This window comes from Littorina saxatilis, linkage group LG2 (assembly GCF_037325665.1).
Source record: "Littorina saxatilis isolate snail1 linkage group LG2, US_GU_Lsax_2.0, whole genome shotgun sequence".
NCBI lineage: Eukaryota > Metazoa > Mollusca > Gastropoda > Littorinimorpha > Littorinidae > Littorina > Littorina saxatilis.
The window spans coordinates 57,503,112-57,522,202 of NC_090246.1; the positions used below are offsets into that span (position 1 = coordinate 57,503,112).

At 38.6% G+C, this 19,091-nt stretch overlaps 1 protein-coding gene across 1 annotated transcript in view; it reads right to left on the minus strand.

Annotated features, from left to right (window-relative positions):
• Positions 1 to 9,456, minus strand: part of LOC138959346 (krev interaction trapped protein 1-like) — a 30,929-nt gene extending 21,473 nt beyond the window's left edge. Inside the window, exons 1-9 of the mRNA XM_070330775.1 lie at positions 9,134 to 9,456; positions 6,984 to 7,254; positions 6,509 to 6,613; positions 5,573 to 5,711; positions 4,977 to 5,232; positions 4,524 to 4,603; positions 3,001 to 3,144; positions 1,329 to 1,482; positions 490 to 603 (exon numbers count right to left, since the gene is read on the minus strand). Coding sequence (XP_070186876.1) covers positions 490 to 603; positions 1,329 to 1,482; positions 3,001 to 3,144; positions 4,524 to 4,603; positions 4,977 to 5,232; positions 5,573 to 5,711; positions 6,509 to 6,613; positions 6,984 to 7,254; positions 9,134 to 9,184 — 1,314 coding nt within the window. The 5' untranslated portion in view covers positions 9,185 to 9,456. The remainder of the gene's footprint in view (positions 1 to 489; positions 604 to 1,328; positions 1,483 to 3,000; positions 3,145 to 4,523; positions 4,604 to 4,976; positions 5,233 to 5,572; positions 5,712 to 6,508; positions 6,614 to 6,983; positions 7,255 to 9,133) is intronic.
• Positions 9,457 to 19,091: the final 9,635 nt, after the last annotated feature.

Genomic DNA, 19,091 nt, shown 5'->3' on the forward strand with positions numbered 1-19,091 from the left:
CTCTTAAGATCTCCCTCCTCCTCATTTTCACTCTGTATGTCTCATGTAACAATTTGCAGTGGGGTGTACTGGTATACACATTAACATGAAATGTCCAAAAACATTTTTTATCAGTGAGCTGCAAAGCAGAGCTTGAGCAAGGGGAAAGAACTCTGTACCCCTGATACTTGGTTACATGAATGAATGGAATGCTGTTCCACTACACAGTTACATCACCAAGCAACAACTTTTGATCTCAAATGAATAAATATCCAAATAAAAATACAATAGTAAATTGTCAACCATGTTTACGGCAGAGGAACTACAGGGCTGTTGCAGAAACCATCAAAGATGGGTTAATAATAAATAACAACTCGTTGTGTTTTATGTTCAGCTAATTCAAACTGACTGGCAAATGATGGCCTCTCTGGTATATTTAGATTTTAACTGGATATTACTTATTAATTACTAATTATGTAGATATACCCTCACACAGGGTTTACTACTTACCGGCCGGACCTGAGCCCCTTGAATGATGTTGGCCACCTGTTGGTGTTTGAAGTTGCGACCCGGTGCAGAGGTGCAGATGTCTATCGCCCGCTTGCCATCTTTATCTCGCAAGTTCTAACAAAAAGTCAAATGGATCCAATAAATATGAAGATGAGACAACAATTAACATGACATCCTAATTCTGGGGGTGAGGGGGGGGGGGGGGGGAGGTTAGCATCTATAACTCATTCTCTGTTGCCATATTCCGAGACCAAGCTAACTGTTTATTTCATGTTCATTTTCTCATGTTCATTCACTTTAAAGACCTATGAATGGTTTGTATTTGTCAATATTAAATGTTTGACAAAGTAACCTTCCAGTTTTTGTGGGGTTGTTTTCTTTACAGTGGCCCCTGCAATGAAAGGACACCCTAGCAACCAGCAAAGTGTCCCTTCATTGGAGGTATACTCTCATGGGAGGGGGGGGGGGGGGGGTCGGAGGGTGCTCACATCGCAGGTACAGTTGCACCTGCCCTGACAACCACTTCTCGATAATGACCACCTGCCCATTACAGCCACCTCCAAGGATCACCAACAAGGTTTTCCCCACATAATTGGTCACTTTTCCATCATGACCACCTGCCTACAAGGAACATTTTGGGTTGGTTTCTTGTGTGGGTCATTATAGACAGGTTCAACTGCACCACCATATCCTGAAGCTAATAACTACAGTGGAACCCCCATTTTAAGGCCTCCAAAAATCTAAGAAATCTAGGTCTTAAAAAGGGGGAGGTCTTAAATTGGGGGGGGGGGGGGGGGGGGGGGCTTAACAGTTTTTTTTTCCTTTTTCCTTTCTCTTACCAGGTCGATGGCATCAGCCTGCACCAGCTGCTCCGCCACATCAGGAAAGCCTTTCTTGGCGGCAAAGTGCAGTGGTGTCAGCAGCTCACTGTTTGTCAGGTTGGGGGAACAGCCTGCGTCCAGCAACACTTCCACCACGTCTGCAGAGCCATACCTGAAACAGGAAGCACAATTCATAACTTCAAAGACAATGCATAGTATTAGTATACTCACGGAATAAAATAACTTAACACTGTTTAAAATTTAATATCTCAAAATCGGAAAAAGTTACAGGAGTGATTTTTGTACCAACGTAAAGCTTGTTCAATTGCTCATTATGGGCAAAAAACCGGAATAGTCTGGCTTGTTCCGCTTTTTTGCAATTTGAGCTCAAAGACGCATGGTGTCATTTTGGAGTTTACAAACTTAGCACTGTGTGTTTGACAGTGCTGTTACCGTTGTTTTGCTGGTACCTTCTTCGCCACAAGGCAACTGATTGCCTGGTCACTCCGAATCTCCTAGCAACATCAGTATAAGTCATCCCTCCTCTCAACATCCCTATTGCGACGAGTCTATCGTTCACACACGTTCGTGGCATGGTGAAAGAGAAAGACAGAGTGGACAATTTTGGGCAAAGAGAAAGAAACATTTTAGTGAGTTGTTCTCACTCACAAACAAACGGACAAATAAAGGCAGTACTTTCATGCAATATTCGTGGATCAGCAGCAGACCTTTTGCAGGTTTCAAGTACGGGTAGACGTGCCCCGAGAGTCAAAGAGTGCAGGCCTACCTGTTTACAGCACACACAGCGTGCACTGGCTGTCGGCAGCGTCGGCAAGCTTAGGCGTCAGTCTAGTAAACTCCAAAATGACACCATGCGTCTTTGAGGACCAATTGTGAAAAAACTAAGCAACCGAGAACATTCCGGTTTTTTTCCTCTTCTCAGGAATTGATGGTACTATGATCGTACCACCCCGCTCTCCTGCAACTTTTTCCGATTTTGAGATATTAAATTTTAAAACATGTTAAGTTATTTTATTCCGTGAGTATACTAAGAAACACAAGTTCAAGTTCATGTTTAATTCGTCTTTTTTTCCCTGTTGGGGTTTGGATAACTGAAACATTGGAACCAAAGACCTAAATAAAAAAATCTGAGAAAATCAGGTCTTAAAAAGGAGGGAGTCTTAAAATGGAGGTAAATTTACAGACAATGAACAGAAAGACTAAAAAATCAAGGTCTTAAAAGGGAGGGAGTCTTAAATTGGGGGTGTTACAAGGGGGGTTCCACTGTATTATACAAACAAACGAAAACATTTTGATCACAACCAGAACTACCTAACAGTTCGGTTAACTCACATTCTTCTTCGCCTTCTGCGTTCATGGGCTGAAACTCCCATGTACACTTGTGATTTTGCACGAGTGGGTTTGTACGTGTATGACCAGTTTTTTTTTATTTACTCACATTTCAATTTGTACATTCAAAAATATATACAACTATCCCCATTTTAATGAATCTTGTTCATTTGAGCTTTATATTTTATGTGTGTAATATACACAAGCGTGAGCGCACACACACACACATACCCCTACCTCAGGGGTGCTAAAAACCATATTTTTGATCTCTCACACACACACACACACTTGTACACACAACACACTTTATCTGCCTACAACTTCTACAAGGTGCACTGACCATGCAGCATAATGTATAGGTGCCCATGCAATGGAATCTTTCTTGGAATGATGTTGTCCGTGGTTAAGGAGGGACTGCACATGATGCACGTCGCCTTCCGCAGCGCTGGCGTGTAAGGGGTACTTGTCTTTCCACCGGGGCTCCCTGTGAAACGAACACGGCATAAAATGAATAATTTCTACTAAATTCCTATGTTTTCTGTTTCATTATTTGCTATGTAGTACATTGGCTAAATCCTGCTTTTTCATTCGCATGCAGATATCTGCTGACCTGAAGAAAATATTCAGTTTCCATTGGTAATGTTACCAAGATAGTCTTTGTTGCTCCAAAGGGTGTTTATCTCTGAAAATGTCTCAGTTACAAAGAGATCAGTGCTTTATGCTTATCTCTGAAAATATCCAAGTTATAGAGATCAGTGCTTTCTCAAGACAGTCTCTCTGAAATGCTCACTATGACATGCTGTTCTGTTCAGATTTCTGGCCAATCAAGTTAAGCACTGGCTTGACATGTTGTGAATGCTCTCCCTTCATTCATCAAACGAACACTCTTCCTTTTTACATTTAGTCAAGTTTTGACTAAATGTTTTAACATAGAGGGGGAATCGAGACGAGGGTCGTGGTGTATGTGTGTCTGTCTGTGTGTGTCTGTGTGTGTGTGTAGAGCGATTCAGAGTAAACTACTGGACCGATCTTGATGAAATTTTACATGAGAGTTCCTGGGTATGATATCCCCAGACTTTTTTTCATTTTTTCGATAAATGTCTTTGATGACGTCATATCCGGATTTTTGTAAAAGTTGAGGCGGCACTGTCACACCCTCATTTTTCAATAAAATTGATTGAAATTTTTGAAAAGCAATCTTCGACGAAGGCCGGACTTCGGTATTGCATTTCAGCTTGGAGGCTAAAAAATTAATTAATGACTTTGGTCATTAAAAATCTGAAAATTGTAATAACACTTTTTTTTATATAAAACGATCCAAATTTATGTTCATCTTATTCTACATCATTTCCTGATTCCAAAAACATATAAATATGTTATATTTGGATTAAAAACAAGCTCTGAAAATTAAAAATATAAAAATTATGATCAAAATTAAATTTCCGAAATCGATTTAAAAACAATTTCATCTTATTCCTTGTCGGTTCCTGATTCCAAAAACATATAGATATGATATATTTGGATTAAAAACACGCTCAGAAAGTTAAAACGAAGAGAGGCACAGAAAAGCGTGCTTTGCAGCACAGCGAAACCACTACCGCGCTAAACAGGCTCATCAGTTTCACTCCGTTTTGCACAAGCGGCGGACTATGGTCATTGTGAAAAAATGCAGTGCGTTCAGTTTCATTCTGTGGGTTCCACAGCTTGACTAAATGTAGTAATTTCGCCTTACGCGACTTGTTTTACATTGTCAAGTTTTGATTTTCTGTTCTTTTCTTTCATAGAACAAATTTACTATTTGGCTCACAGTGATTCTAATTAGAGTATAGCAAGGCAAAATAATGAAATAGGCAGTGCACTCACACAGAGTTTGTTGGCGTGAGAGGAATATCACTGTATATGGGTTTGTTCGGCCAGGCAAGATTAATGGCAGCTTTATTGACCTGCACAAAATCACAGATAGAGTAAGTCAATCAAAATCATTTACAAATAAAGTGATCTCAAGTACACCATCTACACTTTGTTCATGTCTTCAAAAAGTACTTCCTTTTCCAAAAAACGGTTTTCTCAGTACTAAATTTATGAAGCAGGGGTAACATACATTTCCAGTTACTTTCATTTGAAGTTTTTCTGTTTTCAAATAAGAAATCATTTTTTTAAGTACATGTACACGAACAAGACAAAAAGGTCCAAGCAATGTTACCACTATGATTACGCATTGAATTTATAGACAAAAGGAAACATGTATGAAATATGGAAGTTACACCGCAGGAAGCTTTCACACACACACACACAACACACACTATGTTCACCAACCTTGGGATTATAAGGCAAACCGGAGCCGAACAAGGGGTTCATAACAACAATGTCACATTTCTCGATAGCCAGCATTTTGGCCTGCGCTTCATTGGCAGTAAACTGAATCTCTGGAGACAAGCTTGCAGTGCTGCCCTCTGTGGGCAGTCGACTGGGGATGAAGATAGGGTTGTGGACTGCAAGGTGTATGCGGTACTCTGCTCGTGACCAGAACAGGCTTTCTATCAGTCCTTTGTTGTGCTTGTCTCGTAACCAGCTGCAGAAGAGAAGTACGAAATTTACATTGCGGTTGAGACGACAAATCAAAATGGCAGTCATAATGCAACGTTCTTCTTATACAAAGACAGACACATCTTCCTCCGTAACTCTTTTAACCAGTCCTGTGTAAAACTCCATACACTTTTAAAAGAAAATCAATTAATCAGTCAGCCAATCCAAAGATCCTTCTGACAATCTTCTGCAATCAAGGAAAATGTATGCATATCACAGAAGACAACAATATTAAAATAAAAATTATTTAATAAAACGTAAACAAAAAAAGAGATTCACAGTGTTAAAAGCTGATATTCTAACTATGTAGTTACTTAAACTCTTACTTTTCCAGATGCATGAGCAGTGTGCGTGTTGGAGAGGGAAAATGGACAGTGTTGTTGTGAAGAACATCCATGATGTAATCTAAAGACCAGAACACAGGGCTGTTGTGTGCCTGCTCCACAAAACGCTTGTTCAGCTTGTCTGAAAACAAAGGATGATAAATCATTTATTCCATACAATGGTTAGTAAATACCTAATATGCATAACTTACCACAGGATATGTAAACAACTGATTTTAATGCAATGACTGTTAGTGTTATAACTATGGTTCTGCACTTTTGATTTTGTGTTGATCTGCAACAGTTTTTTTTGGTCATCCTATAAGACTTACCTTTTTGTCTGACTCTGCTGAATGCATTTAAAGCAACCTCCCCAAAAAGCGTATTCAAAGGTAAATTACTGTCAAGTGTTAACTGATCTGACAAAAAACAATACCTAGAACGCATTCAATTAACATAGCATAGCTGGGCTCTCCAAAAACACTCCACCTACAGGGTCTTGGGACTTCCAATTGTAATGTATCAGGGGAACTTTAGAGGGTCCGAAGACCAGGTGGTTCATATCATGTTTTGGGAAGGCACACTCCTTTGCCAGCACATAATCTTTTGAAGCGCTCATTTCAATGTAAAGCCGACTTTTTTTAAGTTCTCTGGGCCTTTCACAAAACCACAATGGTCATATCGCTAAGACTAGTAAGAGAAACTCAATAAATTTGCACTAGTACAGATCTGGCAGAACATTTTTTAAACGAGTACCGACATTACAGTTTTACACATGACAACCGATATGTAGTGCGTGCTTGGACCTGCTCTTTTCATGTTTAGTGCGTCTAGGGATCAACTCCACAAATTTCTGGTACGTTTTTTTTGCTTCTAATGTGTACAGGACGAAGGGACGCACACATTGGGGTAGCCCTGCATTAAAAAAACTGATCCTACCTTGTGAACTGAGGGGCACACAGAAGAGAGAAAACCTGGACAAGGACTCTCGGTGTGAAGGAGGTAGGGCTGTTCTGTTCCACGACACCTGGACAGCCCTCTCACCTATTTGGATTCAAACATATCACAGCACACGTAATCAAAAGCATTCTGAATGCTGATCATACAAAGGATACCATAAATTTGGTGACCTAACAAATGAAGTCATTCATTTATTCTGCTGACTACTGAAGGAAGTAGAAATTAACTACATAATTTCAATTTACAAGAGTTTTAACACATGTATTTTCACTACTAAATTCTCCACTTTATCAGTTTCATAACTTAAAGTTAAACTTAAAGCAGGTCATCTATATTTTGCTTATGTCTTAACTTTTGAAGTAATCAGAAGTTGACTTGTAAATTGAAACCTGGTACCAACGTTTATACAGATAAATGACAGTTGACACTACAGTACTTCGTTTCTTATACCTACCTTTGATGCCTCCAGTGATCTTGAGGACCTCGGTCAGCACCTGTTCTCTCATCTCCTCCTCCATTGACTCAGTGGGGAACATGGGCAGGTACTTGCCCGGACGAGCGTTGTCGATGGGCGGTGTCTTGCTATCCAGCAGCAACACCTCATACAGGCGGTGCCTGTAGTCCTGGCCAGCCAGGTTGCCCTTGGGCCGCAGCACCACCAGCACCACCTCCATCCTGGTCGGCACCGGTGCTTCTCGCTTGTGTCTTATCGTTGCATGTGATATCTGTGAAAAAGACAGAAGAGCAGAAGTGTGTAAATCACATTAATCATGAGAAAGAAAGGTGTCTTGATCATTGCAGAATTGAGCGAAAATGTTGCATTTTTCGAGTGGCAAACTGACATGGGCATTTGCGCCATGTCAGTGCACAAGAAGGTCTTCTTTTGCACACGCCTATGTAAATTATTCAAAGCCAGCATGACCCCTTGACAGAGCAAACAATAGAATATTATTGCTTTGCTAGTTCAAGACTTTGGCTGTCGTTTCAAGAAAACATTGACAATAGGAGTAGGACTTTTGTTTATTTTGATCTTGTGTTCCACTTGAAGACAAGTTGCATTAACAGTTCCACAAGCAAATGTTCAGATGTTATTGTGCCAACTTCTAAAGAGCACCTAGCCAAGGCATGCAGAAAGTACTGAGAGGTTGTTCATGTGGATCACTGATTGTGAGCAGCACCGTACTTAATATTATATGTAGTACATGTACTATAATTTATAATACCAACTGCAAAGATGTTCGGTAAACCGTAAAGACACTAATTTGCGCAAATCATAAATTTGAATGTGAATTTGATTATGAGTGGCCACTGCATTAAGATCACAGACTGGGTGTATAATTTCTCATATGTATAGTATAACTATCAGTGATTCGAATGTAACCAGAATTTTTAAATTATAAACATGTATCAAAATTATGCAAGGCATTTAATCCTCAGCAAGGATTTGCAGCTGCATGATATTGATAATTTGAATACGTACGATTTGTTTGCCTTTTTCTTTCTAATACTTCTAAACATGAACCCATCCTGCGGGCGGGGATATAGCTCAGTCGGTAGCGCGCTGGATTTGTATCCAGTTGGCCGCTGTCAGCGTGAGTTCACCCCCACGTTCGGCGAGAGATTTATTTCTCAGAGTCAACTTTGTGTGCAGACTCTCATCGGTGTCCGAACACCCCCATGTGTACACGCAAGCACAAGACCAAGTGCGCACGAAAAAGATCCTGTAATCCATGTCAGAATTCGGTGGGTTATAGAAACACGAAAATACCCAGCATGCTTCCCCCGAAAGCGGCGTATGGCTGCCTAAATGGCGGGGTAAAAACGGTCATACACGTAAAATTCCACTCGTGCAAAAAAACACGTAGTGTACGTGGGAGTTTCAGCCCACGAACGCAGAAGAAGAAGAACGCATCCTGCTCTCCAACAAAACCACAGCTTAATTGTTTCTTAAAATACACCTTTCTAGAAATACCCCCCCCCCCCCAACAACAATTACAACAACATTGAAACTCTCTTGTTGATTTTATTATGAGTCAAACTTTTGAGTCTGCAGGTATAGAATGAAGAATGTCATCCAAGGTTTTAGTGGTGTTCCCAATCCCAGACTAAGACTAAGAGGACAATAGATTAGTAAATATGACCTGGATTGAAATAGTCAGCAGACCTCCTAGTACAATACATGTCAAATTATCAGACGTTTGAACAGCCAGGGCTTAGAACAATGAGTCCAATAAAAATAATATATATATACATGTGTCACTTACTTACTTACTGTCTGTGACAAAAGTCTGAGAACGACACTCGAGGTACTGTAGATTATAGTTATGAAACAGGCATTCTTCTAAAGTATAATAAATGTCCTCCATGAGATGTTAATATATTTGTACACGTGTAGACACTGAGAACTTTCACCACACCCAAGTTTTCATTGTTGAACTTGAAGATTCTTTCAATTTATTGTATAGCTCAGATTTGTTTACAAACTTGTACATCCACTGTGTGCTGAAGTTAATCGGGTGGAAAATCATTGTTACAAGTGAAAAGGACGGAGAAAAAAAATCAATTTCAAAACAATACTAAGCATGTGGATCTGCTGATACTTACTTGATTCGGAATAAACTCTCCAGATAAAGTTGATTGGCAAAATCTGACCATAAAAATGGTAGACTCTAAAGTAGGTCACATTTTGGACAGTCAAAAAGCTCGTGTTATAAACTTAAATACGATCTAGCATTACATTACACAGCACGTCAGCTAGAAATAAAAAATCTTTCAACATCTAATTGCCAATTTTGAATCAGGATTCATTAGACTAACTCCAGAGTAAAAATAAAATTTACTTCCCGACTTCTAGGCAGACAACAAACCATCACCAAAACAAACTCTTTCCGCAAAGAGTCGAGGGAGTAGTAATTGTGTCCTACATTTCAATAATCCGACACAAACTTTCAGCACATTACGCTGTACAAGTACGTGCTTATAAAAACCAGAAAAATAAATCTTTCTCTGCAAAATATTGATTTGTGAAAGTCTTGCAGCTGAATGTGGTGTTGAATTTGCTACATCATAACTTTTAGGACAATGCACTGCTCCCATAAACCGGAAGAAGGTGGCATCTGATGTCAACACACACTGCAGTGATTGAGAGAAGTATACCTCAAGTCAGAGGGAGATAAGGCTACCATCGGCTACTGTAGCTTACAGTCGAATCGACTGTTGACATGGCGAGGGTGAGTTGCATTTAAAATGTTGATTCTGTTGTACTTAACTTGAAACTAGTGTTGATCGCCGTAGATTTATTGCACCAGAGCTGTTGATTGAATTTGAAAATTGAAACCCTTGCACCGTGTCCACGACAGGGACTGTAGTGTATACGTACATTTTTCAGCACTGTATAATTAAGACTGTATGTAAACCACACCAGGTCAGCTTAAATGCTTGTTCACGACCAGTCCCGTGACTCCAGTATTACCTTTCGGTTCATGAGATTTGGTCATGACGGGAATGTTGTTTCTCTCATCTTGTTTTGCTGTTACTGTTACTGTTAGTGTTAGTGTTAGTGTTACATCACGTAAACTGCAGAGCTGTCAAAAAAAAAGGCTGAAAAAAGTTTGCATTGTTTTGACACCATTCGGTATTTGGTATTTGGCTTTCAACATTAAATCTAAATGCTCACATGAATCAAAAAACAAGAATGGTAGGTAATTGGAACATTTATTAAATTGACAAAACAAAAGGTTACATTTACCAGTACGTCAACCCAAGGACAGACAGACAAACACTTATGACACAGATAAAGAACTTATCTCAAGATCGAGTGGCTTGCTTGCAAAATGCCCGCGTGGTAATCATACTCACATGTTACATGCTCACAAAAGAGTCACATGGCTTTTTGTTGTTGTTGGTTTGTTTTTTCATTTAGTCAAGTTTTGACTAAATGTTTAAACATTGACGGGGAATCGAGACGAGGGTGGTGACTGGTGGTGTATGTGTGTGTGTGTAGAGCGATTCAGAGATAACTACTGGACCGATCTTTATGAAATTTCCCATGAGATTTCCTGGGTATGATATCCCCAGACATTTGTTTGGATAAATGTCTTTGATGACGTCATATCCTGCTTTTTGTGAAAGTTGAGGCAGCACTGTCACGCCGTAATTTTTCAATTAAATTGATTGAAATTTTGGTCAAGCAATCTTCGATGAAGTCCGGACAATGGGATTGAATTTTAGCTTGGCAGCTTAAAATTTAGTAAATTAGTTTGCTCATTAAATTTGTCATTAAAATTGAATTTTCACTAACAGGTTTAAAAATGATTGCATCGTATTCCTCATATTCTCCTCTATTAAAAAATGTATACGTATATTATGTTTACTCTAAAAATGTGCTCAAAGTTACAGAAAATAGGTTAAGTAACTACTGTGTTCGCACGCTATGCAGAGACGAGCATGACCCATCTCGGTCTTTGGGTGTGGTTAGTCAAGACTATCTTAATAAGGTCTCGGCGATGGCTGGTTTTTTTATGTTAATCTGTTACTCTGATGCCAACAGCTTGACTAAAGGTTTTTTTTATCGCTTCAGGCGACTTGTTTGTTTTGTTGTTGTTGGTAGATGCAGTGTTAATTGTCATGCAACTGAACAATATAAGGCCCAAAAAACAACAACATTGTTTGTTCCAAGTGACACAGTAAAAAAAAAAATGGGTAGGTAGATCAATTTAAAAAAAAAAATATATGGCCTGTACGTTTTCATTGATTTTTTTCTTCTACTAACTAAGGCTTGTCATTGGTCAAAACTTGTGACAAGATACATGTGTCCCCTAGATGTAGTAGAAGGGTACCTCCCCTTCTGAAGTCTGCAAACCAACTTTCTTAAACAAATTTTTTTTTAAATGGGTCATTTTAAACAGAACCGGAAACTTTAGCTCTAGAGTAGGACTGAGAGCTGAAAGCTGTCTGCATTCAGTTCTTTCAGTTACAGTTGATAGCCTTTATGATTATTTCCAGGGCACTTCAGTTAAGTGGATTGTTAAGTACTTGTTATTTATGCAAATGCATGTCTGAGTACTATAGTTAGGAACGATTCTAAGCCCCATGCATCTCATGATTGCAGTCTTATGACAATTCAAGGACATATCAGGGACTGAGTGCCAGAAGGGTGTTTGTCGTGAAATAGCTGAGTAAAGTGATATAATTATAGAGCCATCTATACTACATGTAAAAAAAATGAAATTAAACCTCAACGTCTCTATGTTTTGCATTTATCTTTATGATGTTAATTGTTAATGTTATGTTGATTTATCTGCAATTTTAATTTTTGGGAGTGCATCTCTGACAACTCCACCCCACTTTATAGACACTAACACATCAATAAATTAAGTTAATTGCTTGCGGCAATGGGGAAAGAAAAGCATATATAATCAGCCTGAGCTTCATGGCAAATATCTATAGGTCTAAGAATTAATACATGACAAGTTTCTTTTGGTGAGTAGTACATGTATATGACACAGAGTTTGGAATAGGGGAAGGAATTGAGGCTGATGTTTGCAGTACATGTTAGTCAGTTTCAACATATCTGTTTGTCACTGTCAGGTGTGTTCTATTTTATATTTCTGAGTTTGGTAACAAGTGAGTATGCCGTCGCAATATAACCTTGAACGGTTGAAAACGACGTTAAACACCAAATAAATAAATAAAGAAAGAAAGTGAGTATGATTTTTTGGTGCACGCACGCTTTCAGCTCTGATGTAACTTTACTGTTTACAGTAACATGTTCATGCCAGAAAATTCGTCAGTATGTGATAAAAACTAATTTCTAAATGGTAGAACTTAAGATGCCATCAGTTTTCATCAATTCCAGTTGCTCCACATTTTCTTGATGCCATTTTTGTGGTTTTAGCTCATAGCTATAAATAGATACCATGCAAATGAATGGTTTGGTGCGTCTAGTGATAATAAGTCAACCCTCTCTAATCTTATCTTTTGAATGTTATGCACTGAAAAGTGAAATATATTCAGTATTATTAAAAAAAAAATAGTTTAAATGCAGATTCTATCAGCAATGATTTACGATTACTGCAAACAAAAAGCATGTGCGAGTTACATCATACCTACAATTGAGACATTAGATAATTCAGTATGTAAAATTCATATGTCTGTAGTTGTTTGTTTGAAAACTACAGAATGCTAATAATTGTGATTTTAGAGTATTGGTGACTGTGAAGACTTTTATGGAACAATCACCAGACTTCTAGAACGGTCAAGCTAACTGGCAGGTAAAGTTGCAATGGCGATGTTATAAACAAAATTTAGGTCACACAGCCACCAGTAAATTACCTATCCGAGGTAAGTGTCCCGTGGTGTGACGTGATGTGATACTGCATACATAATACAGTCACTTGTGCAGATAACAGAGTGACAGACTGTATACAAAGTTTTAAAGGAGTGACTATGGCACGAGATGTTTTGCTTGCTAATTATCAATATACAGGGAGAACAGTGCTTTCGGTAGTGAGTGTTGTAATACTTCTAAATCAGTAAATATAACAAATTCAGACTGTGATTTATCAGATTTACTGAAAAATATATAAATGATGTTTCTTTTACAAATGTCAATGACTAGGAGCTAAAGTTCACCAAATATAACAAGAAAGTCCTCCGATAGGAAAAACACCCCCTATAAAGGGAAATAACCTTCTCAGTTGGTGGCAGTGAGAATGGTTATTTCCCTTTGACCAACGGGGGTGTGCCTCTATAAGTCCTTGTATAATTTTAATCCACCAATAACTCCCTAACTGTGTGTTTGACTGGTCCCAATTTTTGTAAGGACCGTCTCAGGAATGTATAGAACCTGTTCACCAAGTTTGGTGACGATCGGTCCGTTCATTCTTGAGATCTATATGCGAACACCAACACACACCCAAATAATATGTCAGTCTTAATCTTAATCCACCAATAACTCCCTAACCGTGTGTTTGACTGGTCCCAATTTTTGTAAGGACCGTCTCATGAATGTATAGAACCTGTTCACCAAGTTTGGTGACGATCGGTCCGTTCATTCTTGAGATCTATATGCGAACACAAACAAACACACAAACAAACACATCGAGTGAAACCTATACACACCCCTATACCGGGGGTGTAATAAATATACAGGTCTTAAAAAGAAAATTTGTAAAATCTTAATACCACAACTGGTCTTTATCAGTATTGGCTTGTGAAGCTGTACGACATGATGTGCAAAATGTATCTCATGTCTGTCAGTGATTGCAGGGTGATGTGATGCTATATTTCTTAACAATACAGTAAACAAAAATAGTTACAGTCTAAAAGGCATCTATTTTACTCCAATCTGACCCTTGTGCCTTATCCACAGCTAGCCACTTTTCTGTTGATGAGAACAATCCACTTGACACTTATTGGACATTGACTACATTTAGGAAGAAGAAAAATTATTGGATTAGGGTAATCCAACCACCCCTGTTTTTTTCGTCTTACCTTCACACCTTTTGCACCATTCTGAAAAAATGCAAGGTTAACGAACAATGGGGTGCATGTATTTGTCACTCCATACCCATGGGGAAAAAAATAATGTGGTTACCCATGGGAGTCTTTTGTTTAGTCCAACAGTATCTATGTTTTATTGGCCAGTTGCAGGCAAATTAAATCTATGGGAAAGAAGGTCAAGGTCTGAAGGGAACTTGAAGTTATTTAATCTGCAGCTTGTCTAATAAATATGTCTGTAACATGACTGATTTACAATATTTTTCTATAAAGAAACAAAGGGTGCAGGTTGCAGCTGCCAGCTGCATCGATCATCACCATGTAGGCTTTGAACCATGCATGTTGAATTTCTATCTGTACACCTTAACCTTTGCCGTGCTTCCTGGGTTCACACAAACCCATACTTTTAAAGAGTAGTAGTGATTGTAACTAATCCCTCTGCCGACGGCGCGGGTTCTGCTACACCCATAATTACCGAAGCAGCGGAACAGTGTCTGTCTGTCTGCCTGTTTGTCTCCAAGAGACTGTCTGTCTCTCTGTCTGTCTGTCCGTATCTCTATGTCTGTTGTCAGTTGCTCTGTCTGTCTGTCTGTCTATCCGTCTATCTGACTGTCTATCTGACTGTCTGTCTATCTGACTGTCTGTCTCTGTCTCTCTCTCTCTGTCTCTCTCTCTGTCTCTCTCTCTCTCTGTCTCTCTCTCTCTCTCTGTCTCTCTCTCTCTCTGTCTCTCTCTCTTAGTCTCTCTCTCTGTCTCTCTCTCTCTTAGTCTCCCTCTCTGTCTCTCTTTCTTAGTCTCTCTCTCTCTCTTTCTTAGTCTCTCTCTCTCTTTCTTAGTCTCTCTCTCTTTCTCTTTCTTAGTCTCTCTCTCTCTTTTTCTTAGTCTCTCTCTCTCTCTCTTTCTTAGTCTCTCTCTCTTTCTTAGTCTTTCTCTCTCTCTTTCTTAGTCTCTCTCTCTCTCTCTCTCTTTCTTAGTCTCTCTTTCTCTCTCTTAGTCTCTCTCTCTCTCTCTTTCTTAGTCTCTCTCTCTCTTTCTTAGTCTCTCTCTTTCTTAGTCTCTCTCTTTCTTAGTCTCTCTCTCTCTCTTTCTTAGTCTCTCTCTCTCTCTTTCTCAGTCTCTCTCTCTCTCTTTCTTAGTCTCTCTCTCTCTCTCTTTCTTAGTCTCTCTCTCTCTTTCTTAGTCTCTCTCTCTCTTTCTTAGTCTCTCTCTCTCTCTCTCTTTCTTAGTCTCTCTCTCTCTTTCTTAGTCTCTCTCTCTCTCTTTCTTAGTCTCTCTCTCTTTCTTAGTCTCTCTCTCTTTCTTTGTCTCTCTCTCTCTCTTTCTTAGTCTCTCTCTCTCTCTTTCTTAGTCTCTCTCTCTCTCTCTTTCTTAGTCTCTCTCTCTCTTTCTTAGTCTCTCACTCTTTCTTAGTCTCTCTCTCTTTCTTAGTCTCTCTCTCTCTCTCTCTCTTAGTCTCTCTCTCTCCATCTTTCTTAGTCTCTCTCTCTCTCTCTCTCTTTCTTAGTCTCCCTCTCTCTTTCTTAGTCTCTCTCTCTCTCTCTTTCTTAGTCTCTCTCTCTCTTTCTTAGTCTCTCTCTCTCTCTTTCTTAGTCTGTCTCTCTATTTCTTAGTCTCTCTCTCTCTCTTAGACTCTCTCTCTCTCTCTCTCTTTCTTAGTCTCTCTCTCTCTCTCTCTTTCTTAGTCTCTCTCTCTTTCTTAGTCTCTCTCTCTCTCTTTCTTAGTCTCTCTCTCTCTTTCTCTCTCTCTTTCTTAGTCTCTCTCTCTCTCTCTTTCTTAGTCTCTCTCTCTCTCTCTCTTTCTTAGTCTCTCTCTCTCTTTCTTAGTCTCTCTCTCTCTCTTTCTTAGTCTCTCAGTCTCTCCCTCCCCCTCTCCCTCCCCCTCTCCTGCAAGAAGTCGGTGAAGGGAGAAACTCGATGCACCCACTGAAGTAGCGCTGTGGGTTTCCCTGAACCCACCCCGTCGTTAGAGAAATAAACGGTAAAAACCCTCTTTCAAATGTATGGGTTCAGACAAATTAACCCGCATCGTCGTTAGAGAAATAAACGGTAAAAACACTCTTTCAAATGTATGGGTTCAGACAAACCCGCATCGTCGGGCGTGTGTAGTCAAAAGCGGCATCCGGCAAAGGTTAAACTAAAGAGACAGTACTTAAAATATAAAGCACATTTGATGTTGTAGAGTACCTGTAAAACATTAACTTAGGTTTGTGGGTTGATAAATACTTTTGATTAACTATCATTGATAAAACAGGAGTAAGCTAGGTAATTCATCCCAAAAAGTTTGCGTTACACACTCCAGGTATGATAACTATTGTACTTTGAAATTGTGATGGGCTTGACATAAGGATTTCTTGTCAAGCTGTACTCCCATAAATGGAAGTGTAAGTGTAATCTATTTCACAATCAATGATACATGTACTATATTTAAGGTATGATGCAAAGGCAGCAGACCGTATGCACTTTTCGCACATTCAGGTACATGTATGTAAAAGGGGGGTTTCACTATAATAAGAATTATCTTAAAAAGGAGGAATTGTAGTACATTTAGTATAGTTATACAGTGGAACTCCCCTTGTAAGACCTCCAAAGTTTTCAGAAAACAAGGTTTTAAAGGTCCTTGTCTACATTTTTATACCGAAATCGCCATTTGACCATTAAAATGCAGAGTCTATTATCTACAAATATCAACATTACACCCCCTTTCGATCAGGAAAGACGAAGCCAGTGTAGCCGTTTGAAAATTCATTGTAGTATTCCAGCGCAGTACTCATAATAATAATAATAATAATAATGGAAACTTATAGAGCGCTTACCTAGAAGCTCTAAGCGCTTTACAATGACATTGCTATACACATGTACAAAACCAAAATACAGCATTAAGACACAAAAAGAACAGGAGTACAAAAGCAAATTCATCGTTTAAATCCATGCAGTCACAAACAATAGTAGGATATTTTTTTTGTATATAGTTGCTTCAGCTTTGATTGAGCCATAGGGTTGTGTATGAAATTTGCATTTAGTCTTTCTTTTTCTTGCTGAGTGTATGTGCAGTCTAGAGAGGAGAGGGACATGGTGTGAGCTTGTCCAGGGGGGTATATGAACATCTCAGTGGCAGGGGGATGGAAGCACTTGCTAATGAGTGGGAGTGTGTATGCGCGTGGTGTGCACGAGGATGTATGCACGTGAGTGATATTTGTAAATGTGTATTATGATAATATCATCTTTGTATTTATATTATTGAAATTGTTATATCTCGATGTACAGCGCTAAGAGCATAGTTAAATTTGTGAAGCGGCGCTATATAAGCTATCTTTATTATTATTATTATTATTATTATTATATCTTTATTTGGAAAATGCCAAGCACAAAACTCCTCTCAAATCTCGTGCATTTCGTGCGTTTAAAAAAAAAAGCGTGGACAGCGCTATTGAGAAAAAAAATGTAGACGACCACCTTTAAAAAGGAAGGAGTCTTAAATTGGGGGGTCTTACTCTTAAAGTTACACTTTTTGCACATGCAGGTATGTAAAAGGAGGGTTCCACTGTATCTAAAAAAGGAGGAATTCTAGTCCATTTAGTATAGTTATACAGAGGAACCCTCCTTTTAAGACCTCAGAAAATCTGAGAAACTCAGTAAAGGAGGGTCAGTTTTAAAATGGGGGTAATTTTGCAAAGGTTGTGAACAGAAAGTCAGAGAAAACAAGGTCTTAAAGGCTGCCATACTCGTAGCGTTCATTAATTAATTCATATTGTTTACATGTGCCAATAATGTTATAAAACTGTACCTAAGCGGATACAGAAAAAATTATTTCAGTATTGCAAAGTGGTGTTGATAGTGTCGAATGTAAACAGAACAGTCTCAAACGCCATCTTTGGTTTACGAAACGTCACTTACGGTCTAAAAATAGCCCAAGTCCTGGAGAACTGTTGCTAAACAATGCAATAAAGAATTAATTATTTCTCGTAATTGGTAAGGACTTCAAACCTAAAACTTTGCTGGAAGCTTAATTTATACATCCCCGCAACAATGGGACCGGAAAAGCCCTGGAAGTAATTAAACTAATTAAATAGGACTATGTCAGCGTTTAACAGGTCGCGTAAGGCGAAATTACTACATTTAGTCAAGCTGCCGAACTCACAGAATGAAACTGAACGCACTACATTTTTTGCACCAAGACCGTATAGCATTGTCAGTCCCCCGCTCGTGGAAAAGGCAGTGAAATTGACTAGCCAGTATAGCGCGGTGGTGGTTGCACTGAGCAGGATAGCACGCTTTTCTTTGTCATTATTCTTTTAAACTTTCTAAGCTTGTTTTTAATCCAAAAATAACATATCTATATGTTTTAGGAATCAGGAACCGAAATTGATGAAATTGTTTTTAAATCGATAATGGAAATTTAATTTTAATCATTATTTTCATATTTTTAATTTTCAGAGCTTGTTTTTAATCCGAATATAACATATTTATATGTTTTTGTAATCAGAAAATAATGAAGAATAAGATGAAATTATTTTTGGATCGATATCTATAAAAATAATGTTAATTACAATTTTCAGATTTTTAATGACCAAACTCATTAATTAATTGTTACGCCTCCAAGGTGAAATGCAATACCATAGTACAGCCTTTGTCGAAGATAGCTTAACTAAAATTTCAATCAATTTGGTTAAAACATGAGGGTGTGACAGTGCCGCCTCAAATTTTTACCATAAGCCGGATATGACGTCATTAAAGACATTTATCCAAAAAAAGAAAAAATGGTCTGGGGATATTATTCGAAAGAATGTTTATGTACAGTTTCATGAAGATTGGCTTTGTAGTTTCTTCGGAATTGATCTACACACACACACACATACGCACATACATACACCACGACCTTTGTCTCGATTCCCCGTCTATGTTAAAACATTTAGTCAAAACTTGACTAAATGTAAAAAGGAAGGAATTTTAAATTGGGGGGTCTTAAAATGGGGGTTCCACTGAAGACCAGGCATGCTGTTTGGAGTCAGCAACATGCCAAAACTTCTTTTAAATCATTGAAAACGTTGCGATAACTTTGACA